At 30.9% G+C, this 19934-nt stretch overlaps 1 protein-coding gene across 12 annotated transcripts in view; it reads right to left on the bottom strand.

Annotated features, from left to right (window-relative positions):
• Window positions 1–19934, bottom strand: part of LOC143076624 (uncharacterized) — an 89735-nt gene that overhangs the window by 24989 nt on the left and 44812 nt on the right. For all 12 annotated transcript variants that reach the window (XM_076252446.1, XM_076252447.1, XM_076252452.1 and 9 more), the window contains 13 exons: window positions 18270–18374; window positions 17694–17846; window positions 17037–17153; window positions 14305–14362; window positions 13606–13689; window positions 12767–12834; window positions 11179–11267; window positions 8552–8717; window positions 7125–7340; window positions 6027–6230; window positions 4133–4270; window positions 3337–3423; window positions 1295–1525 (listed from right to left, as the gene is read on the bottom strand). In XM_076252446.1, the coding sequence (XP_076108561.1) occupies window positions 1295–1525; window positions 3337–3423; window positions 4133–4270; window positions 6027–6230; window positions 7125–7340; window positions 8552–8717; window positions 11179–11267; window positions 12767–12834; window positions 13606–13689; window positions 14305–14362; window positions 17037–17153; window positions 17694–17846; window positions 18270–18374 (1716 nt within the window). The remainder of the gene's footprint in view (window positions 1–1294; window positions 1526–3336; window positions 3424–4132; window positions 4271–6026; window positions 6231–7124; window positions 7341–8551; window positions 8718–11178; window positions 11268–12766; window positions 12835–13605; window positions 13690–14304; window positions 14363–17036; window positions 17154–17693; window positions 17847–18269; window positions 18375–19934) is intronic.

Here is a 19934-nt window from a genome sequence, read left to right as displayed (position 1 = left end):
AATCAAAAATCTAAGTATATGTTTAGATTCAGCATAACAAAAAAGCCCAAGAATTCAATTTTTGTTAAAATCAAACTTAGTTTAATTTTGGACCCTTTGGACTTTAATGTAGACCAATTTGAAAACGGGACCAAAAATTAAGAATCTACATACACAGTTAGATTTGGCATATCAAAGAACCCCAATTATTTAATTTTTGATGAAATCAAACAAAGTTTAATTTTGGACCCCGATTTGGACCAACTTGAAAATTGGGCCAATAATAAAAAATCCAAGTACATTTTTAGATTCAGCATATCAAAGAACCCCAAGGAGTCAATTTTTGTTAAAATCAAACTAAGTTTAATTTTGGACCCTTTGGACCTTAATGTAGACCAATTTGAAAACGGGACCAAAAATTAAGAATCTACATACACAGTTAGATTCGGCATATCAAAGAACCCCAATTATTCAATTTTTGATGAAATCAAACAAAGTTCAATTTTGGACCCTTTGGGCCCCTTATTCCTTAACTGTTGGGACCAAACCTCCCAAAATCAAACCCAACCTTCCTTTTATGGTCATAAACCTTGTGTTTAAATTTCATAGATTTCTATTTACTAATACTAAAGTTATGGTGCGAAAACCAAGAAAAATGCTTATTTGGGCCCCTTTTTGGCCCCTAATTCCTACAATGTTGGGACCAAAACTCCCAAAATCAATCCCAACCTTCCTTTTGTGGTCATAAACCTTGTGTTAAAATTTCATAGATTTCAATTTACTTAAACTAAAGTTATAGTGCGAAAACCAAGAAAATGCTTATTTGGGCCCTTTTTTGGCCCCTAATTCCTAAAATGTTGGGACCAAAACTCCCAAAATCAATCCCAACCTTCCTTTTGTGGTCATAAACCTTGTGTTAAAATTTCATAGATTTCTATTCACTTTTACTAAAGTTAGAGTGCGAAAACTAAAAGTATTCGGACGACGACGCCAACGTGATAGCAATATACGACGAAAAATTAAAATTTTTGAGGTCGTATAAAAATTTTTGCGGTCGTATAAAAAGGCTTACACTGACTCTTACCTATATTTGCATTGGTATTACTTTGGTCTCAAATCAAAAGAAAGAAAATAAAAATTCTGCTTAAATTTTGTTAAATGACTTTTTATGAGCTGTTGTAAGTCTTATATGAAAAGATAAATGGGTGTTATTGGGCAAAATATTTTACCTCGTATCACAGGGAAAAACACCAAGTAATCTGAACATCTGACACAAATTTCAAGTACATCCTTAAAGAAAGCTATCAATAATTACCCTCCTCCTTTCTTCAGCAACCAGATTAGAGAATTCTAACTGAGCTTTCATGGTATCCCTCTCATCCTCCACCTCTTTAAACAAAGCCTCTAACTGGTTGTATCGTTGATCCGTCTCAGAGGTCTGCATTAGAAGTTTCTTTTCCAATTCCTTCACTGTCTTTTCTCCACGGCTTATTTCTGATTGTAACATGCCATCTAATTCTTTGACCCTGGCCTGTGCTTTCTCAATCTGTAAAATTTCAAAAAGTGATAATTTCTCTTTGGTGTAAATTATAGCTACTAAGTTGAATTCTATTGTCATTCTATTAAATATTTGTTGCAATTTGGCTTGTATTTTTATGTCACTTTAGGTAAAATAGATCTACAAGTATCCAAGTCCTAAAAAATCCTTTCCTTTAAATATTCAGGTTTGTATTTTCCTGAGGAAAATAAATAAAAAAAAGTACTTCGAAAGCGTAACATTTACAAAGTGTTATTAACATTTTGTGCAGGGCTGCTTTAGCTTTTGATGTAGCCAACTTTAATAGTTGTGTTGGATATAGTTTTGGGATTTTCAAACTAATATTTCACAAGAATATTCTCTTATGTTTCGACATGTATGTTTTTTATGCTATCAAATGATTTACAACTTAAGCTTCCTATACTTTTGGTCTTCAAGGTACCTGATTGAGACCAAATGTAATCACTATCATCATCAGAAAATATCTGCATTGTAGTCAAATATTCTGAAACTTCCAAATTTGTCACTGCATTGACAGAGAATGTAAAGCACAAACTTTAAGGTTTGAATAATTACAATCAAATAGTGTAAATCTGTGAAATGACATCTCAGTATTTAATAGAGAGATATAGAAACTAGCAACAATCCCAACTTTAGAATAACTAACCTGTGTTTGTAGATCTTGTGACTGACTTTGTGATTCATAACTAACCTGTGTTTATAGATCTTGTGACTGACTTTGTGATTCATAACTAATCTGTGTTTATAGATCTTGTGACTGACTTTGTGATTTGACGATCTTGTGACTGACTTTGTGATTCATAACTAACCTGTGTTTGTAGATCTTGTGACTGACTTTGTGATTCACAACTAACCTGTGTTTGTAGATCTTGTGACTGACTTTGTGATTCATAACTAACCTGTGTTTGTAGATCTTGTGACTGACTTTGTGATTCATAACTAACCTGTGTTTGTAGATCTTGTGACTGACTTTGTGATTCATAACTAACCTGTGTTTGTAGATCTTGTGACTGACTTTGCGATTCATAAATTTCCTGTGTCTGTAGATCTTGTGACTGTCTTTGTGATTCATAACTAACCTGTGTTTGTAGATCTTGTGACTGACTTTGTGATTCATAACTAACCTGTGTTTGTAGATCTTGTGACTGTCTTTGTGATTCATAACTAACATGTGTTTGTAGATCTTGTGACTGACTTTGTGATTCATAACCAACCTGTGTTTGTAGATCTTGTGACTGACTTTGTGATTCATAACTAACCTGTGTTTGTAGATCTTGTGACTGACTTTGTGATTCATAACTAACCTGTGTTTGTAGATCTTGTGACTGACTTTGTGATTCATAACTAACCTGTGTTTGCAGATCTTGTGACTGACTTTGTGATTCATAACTAACCTGTGTTTGTAGATCTTGTGACTGACTTTGCGATTCATAAATTTCCTGTGTCTGTAGATCTTGTGACTGTCTTTGTGATTCATAACTAACCTGTGTTTGTAGATCTTGTGACTGACTTTGTGATTCATAACTAACCTGTGTTTGTAGATCTTGTGACTGACTTTGTGATTCATAACTAACCTGTGTTTGTAGATCTTGTGACTGACTTTGTGATTCATAACTAACCTGTGTTTGTAGATCTTGTGACTGACTTTGTGATTCATAACTAACATGTGTTTGTAGATCTTGTGACTGACTTTGTGATTCATAACTAACCTGTGTTTGTAGATCTTGTGACTGACTTTGTGATTCATAACTAACCTGTGTTTGTAGATCTTGTGACTGACTTTGTGATTCATAACTAACCTGTGTTTGTAGATCTTGTGACTGACTTTGTGATTTCTGTGACATGGCTTCTTCTTTGTCATTCACTTCTGTCTTCATTTTTTCAACCTTTAATTGAATAAAATGTTTTTATGTTAAACTTGTATTTGTTTTCACTGCAAAACATTTTCCAGTTCTTGGAAAGAATGTACAAATGTATAATCTTACTAATGAGATAACATTTTCCAACCAACTGATTTAACTTTTCTCCATTTTCAGGCATTTCTCATCTTATTCATATGATATGAAAATTTATTTTGTGTACACAATGTTTTGTTGTTATAGGAAAAATTTAAGGATTGATTCATTTAGTTGTTTTCAAATTTTTCCTTTAAGGGAATCTGTATCTTGCTAAACACTTAATATAGCCTGGAGAAAGATCACAAAAATTTAATATCCTCTCAAATAATAATAATGAATCCACAGTAATTGAAAGTTTATAGTTCATTAATTCTTTTATCACTGAAAGTTGATAAATTTTGAACATAATTAATGAAATGAGCCTTCCCTTCAAACAAAACTGGTTCATAATGTCTGATCATTTTCTTTCGATGTACTGTATATAGATCTTTTCAGGTAAAATTTTACATTTGTCATGTATACTGTTCAGAGGCATACATTCTGTGATTTTAATTTTAAAATTCATGTGGCTAGTCAAAAATGTATATTTTTTGGCATCCAACCCCTGCCCTCATATTGATATCCTAAAGACCAATTAATTTACTTGAGATTTTAGTAAGACATAGTAATTAGTTTTTTCCACTTTTTCCTGTTATACCTCTTTCTGTAATTCCTCGATCTGTATATCTTTCTGTTGAAGTGAAGCTTTACTTTCTACTAGTTCCCTGTTCACTTTGTCATTATCTTCCACAAGTTTAGTTTTCTCGGTTACCAGTTCTTCTTTCTCTTGTAGAATCTATTCGAAATAGAAAATTTTAAATTTATTTGCAATTCAGTAGAAGAATGTGTCCACAGTACACAGATGCCCCACTCACACTATCATTTTTTATGTTCAGTGGACCATGAAATTAGGGTAAAAATTTTATTTGCCATTTAAATTTAGAAAGATCATATTATAGGGAATATGTGTAATAAGTTTCAAGTTGATTGGACTTCAACTTCATCAAAAACTACCTTGACCAAAAACTTTAACCTGAAACTTGCACTATCACTTTCTATGTTCAATGTTCAGTGGACAGTGAAATTGGGGTCAACAATCTAATTTGGCATTACAATTAGAAAGATCATATCATAGGGAACATGTGTACTAAGTTTGAAGTTGATTGGACTTTAACTTCATCAAAAACTACCTTAACCAAAAACTTAACCTGAAACAGGACAAACGGACGCACAGACCAGAAAACATAATGCCCATCTTCTATCGTAGGTGGGGCATAAAAACAAAGTACTTATCTATTAATTCCTAAATTACTAATGAAATATTTGTAAATTTGTTCCTTCTATTGAATTTCAAGCGCCAGTAGTGAACTGCATAATCGGAGCGTTTCCCCTTTCAGCACTTCTAAGGTTAAAGCAACTCATCAATTCAGTACGCTAGTAAAAAGATCAGCTATTTATAATTATAATGCTTCAACTGATTAGAAATGACCCTTAACAGAAATATAGATAAGTTGGCAATTTAGATTTTTGCGAATGAACTGTCTCGGCTATCCTGGGGACCTTCAGAACAAAAATGTGTCCATAGTACATGGATACCCCACTCCTACTATCATTTTCAAAGAACAGTGGACCGTGAAATTGGGGTCGAAACTCTAATTTGGAATTACAATTATTAGGTCATATCATAAGGAACATGTGTACTAAGTTTAAGTTGATAGGACTTTCAACTTCATCAAAAACTACCTTGACCAAAAACTTTAACCAGAAGGGGACAGATGAACGAACGGACCGACAAAGGACTCACAGACCAGATAACATAATGCCCCTCTACTATCGTAGGTGGGGCATAAAAAGATGTTATTAGACTTCGTGACTTGAAATTATTTGCTTTGTCACAATATTTTTTTCCCCCTTAAAAAACGTATTTGGGTCAAGCATATGTGCTGTATCGTTTTTGTCTTTTTGGTTTAGAAGCAGGGTATACTGCATATATTGTGTATGTTCAAAGTGCCTTCACTATGTACTATGCCTCTTTTATTGAAACAGAACTTATGAAATTATAGAAATTTAGCGCCTGCCACTCTGCCACTTTTATAAACTTACAGACATTGTAGTTTTGGATAATAAACTTACAAAAGTTTAGTTTCTGACAATAAACTTACAGAAGTTTTAGTTTCTGACAATTAACTTACAGAATTTTTAGTTTCTGACAATTAACTTACAGAAGTTTTAGTTTCTGACAATAAACTTACAGAAGTTTCGGGTTCTGACAATAAACTTACAGAAGTTTTAGTTTCTGATAATAAACTTACAGAAGTTTTAGTCTCTGACAATTAACTTACAGAAGTTTTAGTTTCTGACAATTAACTTACAGAAGTTTTAGTTTCTGATAATAAACTTACAGAAGTTTTAGTCTCTGACAATAAACTTACAGAAGTTTTAGTTTCTGATAATAAACTTACAGAAGTTTTAGTCTCTGACAATAAACTTACAGAAGTTTTAGTTTCTGACAATAAACTTACAGAAGTTTTAGTTTCTGACAATAAACTTACAGAAGTTTTAGTTTCTGACACTTTGTCCTTGTCCTCCTTCAGATCCTCAATCTGTTGTTGAAGTTTATTTTTCTCGTCCACCATTTTTTCGTACTCTAATTGAACCTTACTGTTAGTTACCCTGATATGTATCAAGTCTGTGTTTATACCGTCTTTCTCACTTTCTAACCTTTTCACCAATTTGTCTGCTTTTTCTTTTTCAAACTAAAAATTTAAATATTTTCTTTTTTTAAATTCATCTACTTTTTTTTTTTTTTTTTACCTCTGATAGCTATAGTACAAACAACTGAATCAAAGTTACATTCAACAACTACAGCAACCATGGTGTTTTGTGTAAATACTAAAAAAAAATCTATGAAAAAGTTGCCAGAAGAAATAGCAAGTCCCTGAAGTCATGTCATATTTGTTTTAAGTTTACACTTTTGTCATAAAATATAAAATTGAGAATGGAAATGAAAATTGGGAATGTGTCAAAGAGACAACAACCTGACCAAAGAGCAGAAAACAGTCAAAGGCCACCAATGGGTCTTCAATACAGTGAGAAAATCCCGCACATAGAGGCGTGCTTCAGCTGGCTTCTTAACAAAAATGGTGTTTGTTTGCTTGCTTTGTTTGTTTTGTTTGTATTTGTTGTTGTTTGTTCTTCATTTGCAAACTATAAAAAAGACATTACTTTTTGTCATGTTAGAGCCTCTTACAGCTGACTACAGAGTATCGTTTTGTTCATTGTTGGAGGTCATATCGTGATTTATAGTTGCTTAAATCTATGTCATATCCACTCTTGTGGGTATTCGTCTTATTGGCAATTGCACCACATATCCATACTTTATATAATATTTTAATATATTTCATATGAATTTAGTGATGATGATTAAATGAACAAGTCAATATTTTTCATCTATTACCTGAGTTCCTGCTAAGTCTATTTGTACCACTAAAATGGATGCGAGTGAACATTAAGAGACCTCGACAATCTTTTTCCAAACTGTGTTGTTGTGTGTCATAGAAAGACAATTTGTTTTTATTACCCTGTGTTTTTGAGTTGCTGAATCAATGCAAGTTTGTCCTTTAACCTTTACCACTACTTTTTTTACTTACTTTAAGTGCTTCCATTTCCATATTGGTTTTGTCTAGAACCTGTTTATGAGCTTGGGTTTGAACCTCTTGTTTTTCTAAATCAGCTTTACTTTGTTCCAAATTTTTCTTTAAATTGTTAATTTCAGTAATTTTACGATTAATAGCATCTTCTTTTTCTTTTTCAAATTCTTCTTTCATGGCAGTCATTTTATTATTTGATTTGGATAATTCTTTTTGCTGCAAGGAAAAAAAAAAATGTTTAGTAGCGGAAAATTTCATTGTATACAAAATTCTATAATTATCATTATATTGCTTTTAAATTTCAGCCTCATTTTTTCCTTGAAAAGGCAAGAGTTACTTTATTTGATGCCACATGACAAAACAAAGAAATTACCAAGAAAACATTTGTGGCATAAATTATAACATAGTCAACTATTGAAATTCCATGGATCCAAATATACAGTTAAAATGTAATACATTGGTCATTGATTAAATATTTCATAAGCTCTTCTCCAGCCCCTTTCCTCCAAATTTATTTGTACTTCCGAAAGGTTTATTTACCAATATATAGACTCTTTTTTACCTGACTGTCTTTAAAAAAATGTTCATTTATCCTTTTGATTTTCATATTCATGAGGGCTAACATGGCCTTGTAGTTTTAGTAATGTTAATTCAGAAATTATTGTGATGTTTTTATAACTGCGTAAAATGTGACAGGGTTGTAATCACAATAATTAAAACTTGCATTATTAAATTTAATATACAAATTAAAAAGGATTTTCCTCAATATCACAAACATTTAAATCGCATTGTAGTTTAAAATGCCAAAATCACTATATCAAATGAATGCAATACTTATTGAATTTAGTTTCGCTAGGTTGTCTGCGCTGAGGTTGTGAGCTTGAACACTTCATGTTGCGGGTGATTTAAACCTGAATCTTAATTGACTAAGATTTTGACAGTTTTGCTGCCAAAGGTCTTTGGTTTACTGAGTTGCAAGCTTTTAGTCTGGCATGATATGGTTAACACTACAAGTATTTCCTGATGCCAGCCTAAAACCTAACAGCTAAGTAGCCTTTCTATGAACTGAAAAAGAATTCAAATAGTTTATGGCGAAATCCAGAGTAGCTCCACAGTTAGAAACGATGGCAAGACTTAAACAACACATTTTATCCTGGTCACTGCACAAAAATGTGAAGAATACATGAATTAAGGAAGAAAACATTGCAAGTTATAATATGTAATTGATCTATAGAATTGAGAATGGAAATGGGGAATGTGTCAAAGAGACAACAACCCAACCATAGAGCAGACAACAGCAGAAGGTCACCAATACCAAAGTATACAAGTGTCACAACACAAAGTCTTTACGTTACAATACATCAAATAAGTGACGTTCCCCCATTGTGTTCACACCCTACCAACAACAGTACCAATGTTTAACTTACCACATCTTGTAAAGTAAGTTTAATAGTATTTACAACATCATTATGTTTAACAAATAAATTTTCCCTCTCCTTCTCTCCTTCCTTCCTCAATCTATCTTTCTCTTCTCTAAGTTTTGCTGTTTGCTGTGTAGAACTTGACAAGTCGGCTTGTAGATCCTGGATTTTTCTGGAGATGAGAAAGAAATTTTATACAACAATGAAACTTGTAGAACTCATCATACTGAATAACTTTTTTTTATCTAAATTTTGAATGATTTTTTCTTGGACTAAAAAATTTATGAGTATTTGTAAATAAAACCATAATTTTTTGATAATACAGTTTTCTGTGAATAATTTGCAAAGAATTGAATTGAAAAATAAAACATTTTTTTTTTCAATTATTTTTATTTTCCTTTATCATTGTAAACATTCTGCTAGTTTACGTGCACCAAAATTTAACAACCAATATCATATTTTATTCTATATATATAATATTTTATCTCTACTATCATAGAAATTCTTCATTTTTTTTTTACAGTGTTGATTTCATACTCTCAGAGTTTTTGAGAAGAGTCAGTGTGGATAATCTGCCCTTTAAACATTTCAAATATCTGATATATGTTATTAACATGCAAGTCCAAATGACTGACACATGTGCTTGATTTTATCAATGGAAATAAAGAATTAGACTGACAAATTTTCAAGCTATGCCAGTCTGAATATGTCTTTTCTGCATAGAAAAAGTTTGAAAAAGTGTTCAATAATTTTAATCCAGTATCAACAACACTTGGGTTTTTATCTTTCTTCATTTGGGCTATTCCATTAAAATGGTATGTGGGTGGGTAGGTAGGAAATAAAAAGACTTTCAAAATATTTCTACAACAATTTTTTTTAGATAATTTTGCATAATGGTAATAAACTCACACTGAATAAAAACATGACCCACATTCAATACTGTAAAGCAACTTATTTGCGTGAGCGATTTATTTTCGTGACTTTCCCCGAGTAGAAAAATAACATGAATATAAATCGTCGCAAATATGTAAAACGTGGATCATTCATTATTAAACTATGACAAGCAAATTCGAAAATCACGAAATGAAATAGCTGCGAAATGGACTTAAAAGGATAAAACTTGAAATAAAGTATCCGCGAAAATAAGTTGGTTTACAGTAATTAAATTCCCTTTAACCCTTCCACATACATTTTAATGGAATAGCCCTTATAGATAATCCAGGGAACCAAGTAGACTTAACATTAACAAATTTTAAGCAATTAATAAATAAAATAATTACCAATAAGAACTTAAGAAGAGATTATCAAACTATCTAAAAGGTGGCAATGTGCAATTTTTAGATACAGTTATAATCCTCAAAATATTGATTGTAACAATGATTTCACGACTTAATTGACATCTATATTGTTTGTAGAATAACAACATACAAAATGCAGTGCAAAGCTAACAAAAAAAAAATCAAAAAAAATCCTGCAGTTTCATGCTGAATTTATCTGTGTTGAGTATGAACTAAAGCATTGTAATTAAAATAAAAAAATCATAATAAATTAAAATGAAAACTAACAACAAGACCTAGCAAAGAAATATTATTACAAAATACCTACAACTTAAATTCATAATATTTCTTAATATCATATTATTATGATTAATCTGGAATTATTTGTTCAAAAAGGTTACTGTAAAATCAGTATTGACGTAACTTCGTCACTCATGCAACTATATTTCACTGTTTAGTACGAAACTGTAGCAAACTTGAGTACAAATCTTCCCATAATTCCATAGAGGTTAAGTTAAAAAATTTCTTCTAATGAAACACAGATTACAGATAAGTGTAATAAACAGCAGTTATTTTGAACCATATATATTCACATTAAGACTGTGCAATTATAATTTTATATAAGTGTTAGCTGCAAAAAAGCTAATTGAAAAATCCTCAGCGAAAGTCAAACTGACAAAACTATTATCTAATTGATTTGCAACTATCTACACATCAAAACTCTAAATCTTGCCGATTTAAGGGAAAGCAACATTCAGTTATGACAATACAGATAGTTCAAAGAATCAGTTGAATGGTCCTGTATTATCTTTCTTCAATTATCTTTTGGAATTAGTTAAGAAACAGATAATATAAGTACAGGAAGCAGTCTACAGATCCAGTTTGTACCTGATGAATTCTGGGTAATTAATAATGTTGATGTTTTCATCAATTATCTTTGAATATGTCTAAAATTTACCTTTTAACATTAAACAGTTCTTATGTTTTGTTTAGTTTCCTCATTTGGTTCCAAATTACCGTATATATTCTAACTCAAGCATTAGTTTATTAGCATATGAAAATCTGAAGTTAAATGCAACATGCATTAAGCTTGAAGTCAGCATGTTGATTAAAAACAACTGAGATAAGTATGACATTGGCTTATTTCAGCAACAACAACACTATAAAAGTTGAAAACAGCTCATTCTCCAAATTCAGTACAGCCTTTGTGCATTAATATTTAAAAAGTATGATATCAAAGATGGTTTTTTTTAAGTGGTAAGCAAACTAAGCAACAAATTGCATTTTTGTATTCTTTACCCAGAATTCATTCTCAACAGGAAATGACCAATACAGACAAAGGGAGGTAAGACAAACCTATTTCTGTCCTGTAGCTGTTCAGTTAAAATAGACAGACGTTTGGAGCTATCACCAGAATTCCTCATCATATCGCTCATTTGCTGTTCCTAAAAACATATTCAATAATATCATACTACACTCTCCCCTTAAATTGAAAATCTGAATATTACTGTGTATTGAATCTGATTTCATATTTGACCAACTTTGTTGGTATGTTTTTATCTTTTAGTTTGATTACGGTAAATCATACTACACTAGTCCTTATCGAATTAAAATTTTGCGTTGAAACTAATATAAGTTAAGCCAATATTGTAGAAATGCTTTTGTCTTTGAGGTTTCAAATTTTAACTTTTTTTTTCAATTTGCAGTCTAAGCAATTTTTGTAAGTTCTATGTACATCTGCAGTTTTTTAGCTACTAATAACTGCAGTTTTTTAAAAGTTCAAATAATCATGCCGGCATTGCCATAATTTTTAGCCCAGTTAGCATGTGGAGACGGCTTTAAAGTACATCTTGCACACTATGAAACGGAATCATCTACCAAGCTCTACAGCAATTTCAAATCATACTTAAAAATTGTATTTTCAATTTCCTAAAATTATGTTCACTAAAGTTGACAAGGGCAATTTGAATATTCTTTATAGTGAAATTGTCTGTTTCTTCCCGGAAGGGAATATCTTAAACATATTAATATTAGGAATTTAACTCTTAAAACTGAACAGAAAATGAATTTATATACAATACATGTACATGTAACAGCCAACAATATTGAAAGCTAACACTCGGGTCATGGTTACATATTTGGAATGCACAATGTACAATTTTGTATAAATTAAACAAAGTTGCCAAGAAATTAAATAATAACTGATAAAATATGTAAAATATAAATGTGAAAACAAATTACAGATACACTGAAACTGAACAAATATTATAACTTAATGTGTATAAATATAAGGGTGTACACATATAAACCAGCCAACAATATCAAAAGCACAACATGTATTTGGAAAGTAGCATCAAAGCTTAGGTAGGTTTAAATCAAGTCTTTGAAGGAGGAAAACAACCCACTTGGATTATTTAATAAACTGCATTTATACAAGAATATATTTCTAAACTGTGAGATTAAACATTTAGTTTACTTGACAGAAAACATAAAGTAAGGTTTACAATTGAAACAATTTTCTCACTAAATTCAATTTTTAATACCTCTTGTTAGAGCCAAAATCTGTGAAGCATTGTTTATGTCGAAATTGAACTCTGAACAAGGAAACGTAGAAACACAGAAAAAGGGTTTATGTAATGGATTGTAACTGATAACCGTTCTAGTTTCAGACAAAAATCTTCAAATATGTTGAATTTAAACTTTTTATAATTAACGGTTGTTAAGATCTTTTTTTTAATTGTCAAATATTAACTTCACACATTAGAATATGGTACAGCCAATAGTAATGTCAAACAAAACTTACCAGGACATTTTTTTCATAAATTGTAATTTTTATAGAAAGAAAATCTAAGACATCAACAGCTATCCTGGACAGAAATCTAGACAATCACAATACATATCAGGAATCAATTTAAAACAGATTTATCCCCATGGTGACACTTACCAGCTGTATTTTTTCATCATTAAGTCTCTTGGCCTTATCTTCACTGGAGTCAAGCTTCCTCTGCAGATCTAAAAATAGAATATGTAAAAATAAAACTAACCATTCAATTAAGGGTTTATGTCTCCTTAAGGCAATGTTGACCATAGATAGTTTTAGTTCAAACCAAATTAAGCCCTTAAGATTTATGCTTTCAGAAATTTATTTTTCTTGGAACACTTAAATTATTAAGTCACCTATCCCAACAGGATCCTTGGAAAATTGATACTCCACAAAAAATAATGAATCTACAATAATTGAAGTCTGCTTTGCTGTACTTAAGTGTACCTTACTAGGTACTTAAAATTTCAATTGCTGTAACTCTGTGTACCTTTATTCCTAGTATTACAGAATTTAGTTGCTAAACTTGTGTGGATGATACCCGGTAATTAAAATCCAAGTTGCTTTACTTATATTATTTGAGATTTTTAATCTGTACCAGTGACAGTGTGTTATTTACCTGATATTTGAGATGATATATATGTAATTGTGGTTAACTTAACCCATATTTGAGATTTGAGATGCTGTATTTGTGCTTAATTTACCTGATATTTGAGATTTGAGATGCTGTATTTGTGCTTAACTTACCTGATATTTGAGATTTGAGATGCTGTATCTGTGCTTAACTTACCTGATATTTGAGATTTGAGATGCTGTATCTGTGCTTAACTTACCTGATATTTGAGATTTGAGATGCTGTATTTGTGCTTAACTTACCTGATATTTGAGATTTGAGTTGCTGTATCTGTGCTTAACTTACCTGATATTTGAGATTTGAGATGCTGTATTTGTGCTTAACTTACCTGATATTTGAGATTTGAGTTGCTGTAGTTCCAAATTGAAGGTTTCAGAAGCTTTACTTTGATTGTCCATTTGAGAAGTAAGTTCTGAAATAAGTCAAGGAAAATAATCATATAAACCTCTTCTGCTAGCTAATATATAAAGGCAATAACAAAGTAAAGAGGGACAACCTGACAACAGGTCAGAAACATTATACCTTCTGCAAATTTCTTGTATTATTTTTAACCAAGATTCCATTAAAAATATTAGATCTGTGGTATAACTTTAATCTTATATTTTGAATAAATTCAGTTTTTATGGCAAATCTTTGCTAGTTTCCATTAAATTTACAACTTTGGAGGATAGAGGGCAATTTAAATTCAAATAGTGTTTGCCAGTAGTCATTTTAATTGATTGAAATTAAAAGTTACTTTTTGAGTGTAGACTGAAAGTGCCATTTTATACATATGTATTTTAAAAGCCTTGTCGATGAAAAGATATTTTACACTCCCACTCAATGTTCTCCCCAGGGCATTAAAGCACAGTGTTACCCTGGTGCTATCTTTGATTTTTTTTTAAATTATAGAATGAATAGTGGCCATGCTACTATATTTTGTTCAAAACCAGTGCTATGTTAATTTCCATGGTGCTATTTGAAAGTTAAGGGTATACACTGCCCCAACTTATTCAGGGCTGATTTTGATAATACATAACAAACTTACTTTCTACTTGATTCTTCATGTGGTTGTTCTTCTCCCTCGACGCAAATAAATCTTCTTCCTATTTATAAATAACAATGGAAATACTACATGCATATCAATCACTCATATACATTGCATGAAGGTTCGCCAAAACTGAAATCTTTTTATTAGTATACTTTTTAAGCTTGACCATGTGGAATTTTAACAGTAGCATAAAATTGCAAAATTTTACAAAAAAATTGTTTTCAATTTCCTTCATTTTATATCATTTTTTTTGGTTTTTTTTCCTTTTCAGTATTTTTCAAAGATCTTATACAATATCAACAGAACTTAAAAATTTCTTTGTCTTCTTTTAAATTGAGGAGATTTTTTTGTTTGGTATATATTGCAATATAAGCCATTAAACAATATATAACAACACTTAATAAATTTATATTTAGATATATTTTAAATAACTTAATATTCCTTAGCTATAACGTTTAGAATTCCACAGTAAATTTAGTTTATATACTGCAAAGTAAATAAATAAAAGTATAAGGCTACATACAAATAATAATCATGCATTTTTTTAGAGAAAAGAATATTAATATTTAGAGATATCCAGCTGGAAGCCTATGTATTTCCCTTTTACCTTCTATCAGCAAAATCTAAAGGAACCCAAAAAAATCTAAAGAACATGCATAAATAAGTATTGAAGTTGAATAAAATTAGTAATGCTCTATTCTATTTATAGAAAAGTTTCTGAAACAGAGGCTGAATATTTTCTACGAATTTTGCGAGCAGCAGCAAATTACCAAAGTTGTTAAAAAAAGAAAGTAATATATTTGTAGTTTATTTTATTTCCCCATTACAAATTTATCAAATAGCTTTAAGCACATTCAAGCATAAAACTACAACACAGCTTGGAATGGCTTAAATACCAAAAACATTCTTTTTTGGGAAAAGCTGATATTTTTTTGTTTTGTCTCTAAATAATTTTTTATGAGGATTAATTTTTCTTTGTGGTTTCCTTTATGGGAAAGATGTATTTCATGTAGATTTAAATTTTTTTCACGTTTAATTCATGGATACAAAAATTACTGCTTTGACAGTACCTTATGTATATTTTTCTCAGATATAATTACAGTGATTAAATTGTGATAATAATCAATTTGTTTTCAACAACACGTGACTATACTTCTCATTAATGTATAAAGTGAGTTAGTTTTGAAAACTTCAGCCTCTGTGTTAAAAGCATGGGTTAAAAAATGTGTAGGTCTATAGTCTAAGACCATTAAATTATGTCTGAGTCCCTCTCAAAATTTAACATTCAAAAGTCCAACCAGCCATTTGATAAATTGAGTGTGACTACAAATAAATCAAATATATTTTATGCTGCACATGATGATGTTCTATTGACTTTTGATTTGAATAGAATTTGTAAAAATTTAAAAAGCAAAATTCATGACCTTTGAATACATAATTGTCTTAACCCCAGCAAAAATGATGGAAAGTCATACAAGAAAAATGTTTTTTTAAATAAATGATTACTCTGCATAATAATTAAATAAAATTTATTGTACAAGTATAATGTTACTTCGAGTGTGATACATAATACCTTGCATTTTTTTCAATTGACTTAAGAAAGCATAAGCGCTTAAGTGTTAGTGGAAATGTGTATTGAACTGTTCATCCCCCAATTAAATTTTATTAATATCACAATCAAATGAGAAATATGACTTCCATGTGCCCTTCAAAGGTAAAAATATTTTGCCTAATGCAGCTGAATCGACCTCCTAATTCAATGTTGACCTTTGTATTTATTTAAAATCTACAAGACATCTGATATTTCAATGGTTTTGGAATGGCTTTCCCTTTCATATATAGACCATTTACCAACCCCCATTTAAAATGTCCTGAATTTGAACCCTGTGTGCTGTGAGGATGGAAGATTTATTGCTAGTAGCAGGTATGGGGCTGAATTGTGTGCGTTTTTGCCCCTTACCTTCAAAATGTTTGTTTTAATGCAACAAGTCATTACAGAGTAAAGCTTCCAGCTGAATCAATCCAAATCTCTGAGAATAAAGACACAATGTTAGTAGTTAGAAAGGGTGTTCAAAACATTTGAGAAATAAGCTTTCAAACTATGATATGACAGCCGCTAATCAACATGGAATAGAATATTCCTCTCTATAAACATGATAAAAGTATATTTTGTTGTTATATGTTCTCAATCTGATTAAAATACAACACTCTGATCTACTTTTTGTTCTGGTTATACTTAACAGCCAATGAAAATACAGCCTTCAATTTTTTGAAGTTGTATATCATTATGACAAAACCAGAGGAACTCGAAGGTCTTTAAAACAGAAAGTAGAATGTCAGCTGAGTGTCAGAGATTTCAATCCGATTGATATATTCTAAAACTATTATTTCTTGAAGTGAAGCATAGAATAATCTTAATTTTTCTTTAAAATTGAAATAGGCAGACTTTAAAATACTATTCAAATAGAAATAAGCTTTATAAAGGTAAAAGGTCAAATTGTATAAAGTAATTGATAATAGAAATTTGTGCAATAGTAAAAGAATCTGTGTATAAGCAGCTATCTATCAACTAGTGCAAGTTCAAGTTGATTTAATAATTACTTATAAAGTTTATGGAGCAACAATAATTAAGTAATTCAGCAGTACTTCATTTTTGTGTTTAATCAATACATCCACATTAATTCGTAATTTTTTTCCACATCGTCGTCCAATCAAATGCTTTGACTTACCACTTCCTGTAGGTTATTAGATAATTGTTTGACTTCTTTGTTCTTTGTTGTAAGAATTTCCTCCAGTTCTGATATCTTATTTTCTTTCTCTTCCAATTCTAGACTAACTTGGCTTGTCTGTTAAAACAAATGTGTGAGTAAGGCTAAAAAATCATAAAAGACCATGTTGAATGGTACAAGAACAGGATGAAGGTACCAAGTTTCATAGTGATTTTGATTAACAATAGCTGTTTATGCGAAAAAATTCTTGCAAGGTTTACCGTTTATATTCATGCAAATACTTGAACTGTGTAAGTATGGCAATAATTAGATCTGTTTGAAGATTTTCCTGAAATTGCAATAATTAATCTCATATTTTTGTCAAATCTAAAAAAAAATCCCAATTGAAAAATGCATGCAATAATTTCAATTAAAGTTCTCGATTGTATAAACAAGAATGGATGCTTCACAACTTCAAGTATACTCAACTAAGGTCAATTATATTCAGCTTCATTTGTCTTAAAACCATAAGTGAATTCTTACTTTTAATTTCAATCCAAATTATCTCTGTTTCAGTTATATTTATCGTTTCCATATCTATTTATAAAATATCAAGACCTACAAGACTGTATTAAAATATATTCATGTTAAAATTTCCTAACAATCATAATGATTTACCTTAGCACCTTCCTCAAGCCGATTTGACTCATAACCTTTGATTTTAGTTTCTGCCTGAGAAAGTTTATGTGTAATTTCTTCTATCTGATCTAGGTAGGTTATGTTCAATTCTTCTGTTGATTCAAGCTTCTCTGTATTATCTTTAGCCATTGCCTGAAATAAACCATATATAATGATGTAAAAATTTGCTAATGATCTACATTGTAGATATAACAGAGAAAGCTGGAATTTGATTGCCACTGGAAGGTATGGTGAAAAGGAGCAGCAATTTTGCCTTACAGTGGGCTTTTAAAGAATGCAACAAAGATAATGTACTCAAAGCACAAACATGTGAAGGTACTTTTTTTAATTTGTAGATATCACTTTTTGTACTTTTTGAAAGTTTTGGGAGGTTTTTAATTTTTTTAAATCAATAAAACTCATTTGTACTGTATGGGGAAAATTTACTTCGTTTAGTACTAAATTTTGTGGTTAGAGAGAGCAAAGAAATCCATAAAAGTTGGTAGCTCACAGACAAATAATACATTAACATTTTCTATTTTTAACACATTGCAATTGTAATCTTTCATCAAATACCTTCATGGCATATAATTCTTGCTCTAGTTTATCAGCTCTCTCTTTTTCTCTCTGTTGTAATCTTTCTATCTCTCTGAATTTCATTTCTTCTTCTTCTGTTCTTGACTGAAAAGAAAATAAACATTATTCCTTAATTATTCAACATTAATGAGCAATGCAGATAGGTCACACATAATATAACTGTACAAAAATTCATATTACAGAGTTCGCGAAAATGGTCGGTCCTGTCGGTCCTATCTGTCAAAATGAGGCTCGGACCCATACCTGTCAACTCACCCGTTATTTTCACCTCTCACCCGGGAGTTTTTCTTTACCCGGCGGGTCCCGGGAACTTCTAACATTACCCGTTTCACCCGGATTTCTGACCGGAATTGTTTCCGGTATTTAGAAGTAATACGACCTTCGGTTTTATCGGTCTTTTTCAATGTAACCAAAAGTCAAAATGTAGGACTGTTTACCTGAGCTACGTAACGATATTTTCAATGTAAGATTAGTTTTTCGTACTTTGTGGCTGAGCACAACCTTTCCTTTGCAGTAACTGACCATTTCACAAAATTGTGTAAATTAATGTTCTCTGACAGTGAAATAGCTTCAGGTTATTCCTGTGGAAAAACTAAAACCACCCAAATAGTAAAGAGGGCCCTTTCAGTTGAAAATAACAAAGTGAACGCGTTCTATTTGAAAAAGAGAATATCTATTTTATTCTCTTTTTAGTGTGGTTTCAAATTCGGTAAACAAAAAGATTGTCAACGTTTACTGTAAAAAAACATCTTTATTTGAAGAAGCGAGGCGATTCAGTTGCTAAAAATTAGTGAAAATTTATCCAGAATTACACCTGATGTTAACTTTATATTCATGCAGCAACAAAGAATGATGAAACTCATTGAAATTTTTCCTCATCTATTATCATAATGAATTTAAAAATAAATGAAAATGGGGAAATATCCCCGGAATAAAATGACCTTTAGACTGGGGAAATATCCCCAGAAAAAAGACCTTCAGACTGGGGAAATATCCCCACTTTTCTTCAAATGTAATTATAAGTTTGAGAAGTGTGTGTAAGTAACTGTAATTAACATCATGAATAAAGTGGGGAAATATCCCCAAATTAAATATGACTTTCAATATGGTGATAAAAGAATACGAAATGGGGAAATTTCCCCATTAAATTACAAGTAGTGGGAAAACATCCATACAGGAAGACAACACATACGTGAACACTTAACAATATTGGGGAAATTTCCCCACATGAAAATAATCTTTAAAACAAGCTGTGTAATTGGTCATTTTCTATGTCGAAGAAATAAACAATATACATGGAATGGGGAAATGTCCCCATTATGTGTATTTATCCATTTCTACAGCATTTTGCAAAGATTTACTTTCCGTCTAAAAATGCCAATCTTGAATATAAAAATGACGAACATTATCAGGTGAAGCTTGGAAAAGCAGTGTGATTCTCAATGCACTTTTCGACTGATTTTTTTTTTATTGCAAACAAGTCAAGCTAATGAAAATACTGCTTTAAATCCTTTTTGCAAAGTTAGATAGCGGGCCTTAGATTTGAAGGTCATAATTAACACTAACTAATGTACATGTGCAAGACTTTAAATGACTTTGAAACATTCAAATACGAAATAAAAGATGAATCTTGGTGATTCGCAC

This window comes from Mytilus galloprovincialis, chromosome 5, assembly GCF_965363235.1.
Source record: "Mytilus galloprovincialis chromosome 5, xbMytGall1.hap1.1, whole genome shotgun sequence".
Lineage (NCBI taxonomy): Eukaryota > Metazoa > Mollusca > Bivalvia > Mytilida > Mytilidae > Mytilus > Mytilus galloprovincialis.
This window is presented reverse-complemented; position numbering and strand designations above follow the sequence as displayed.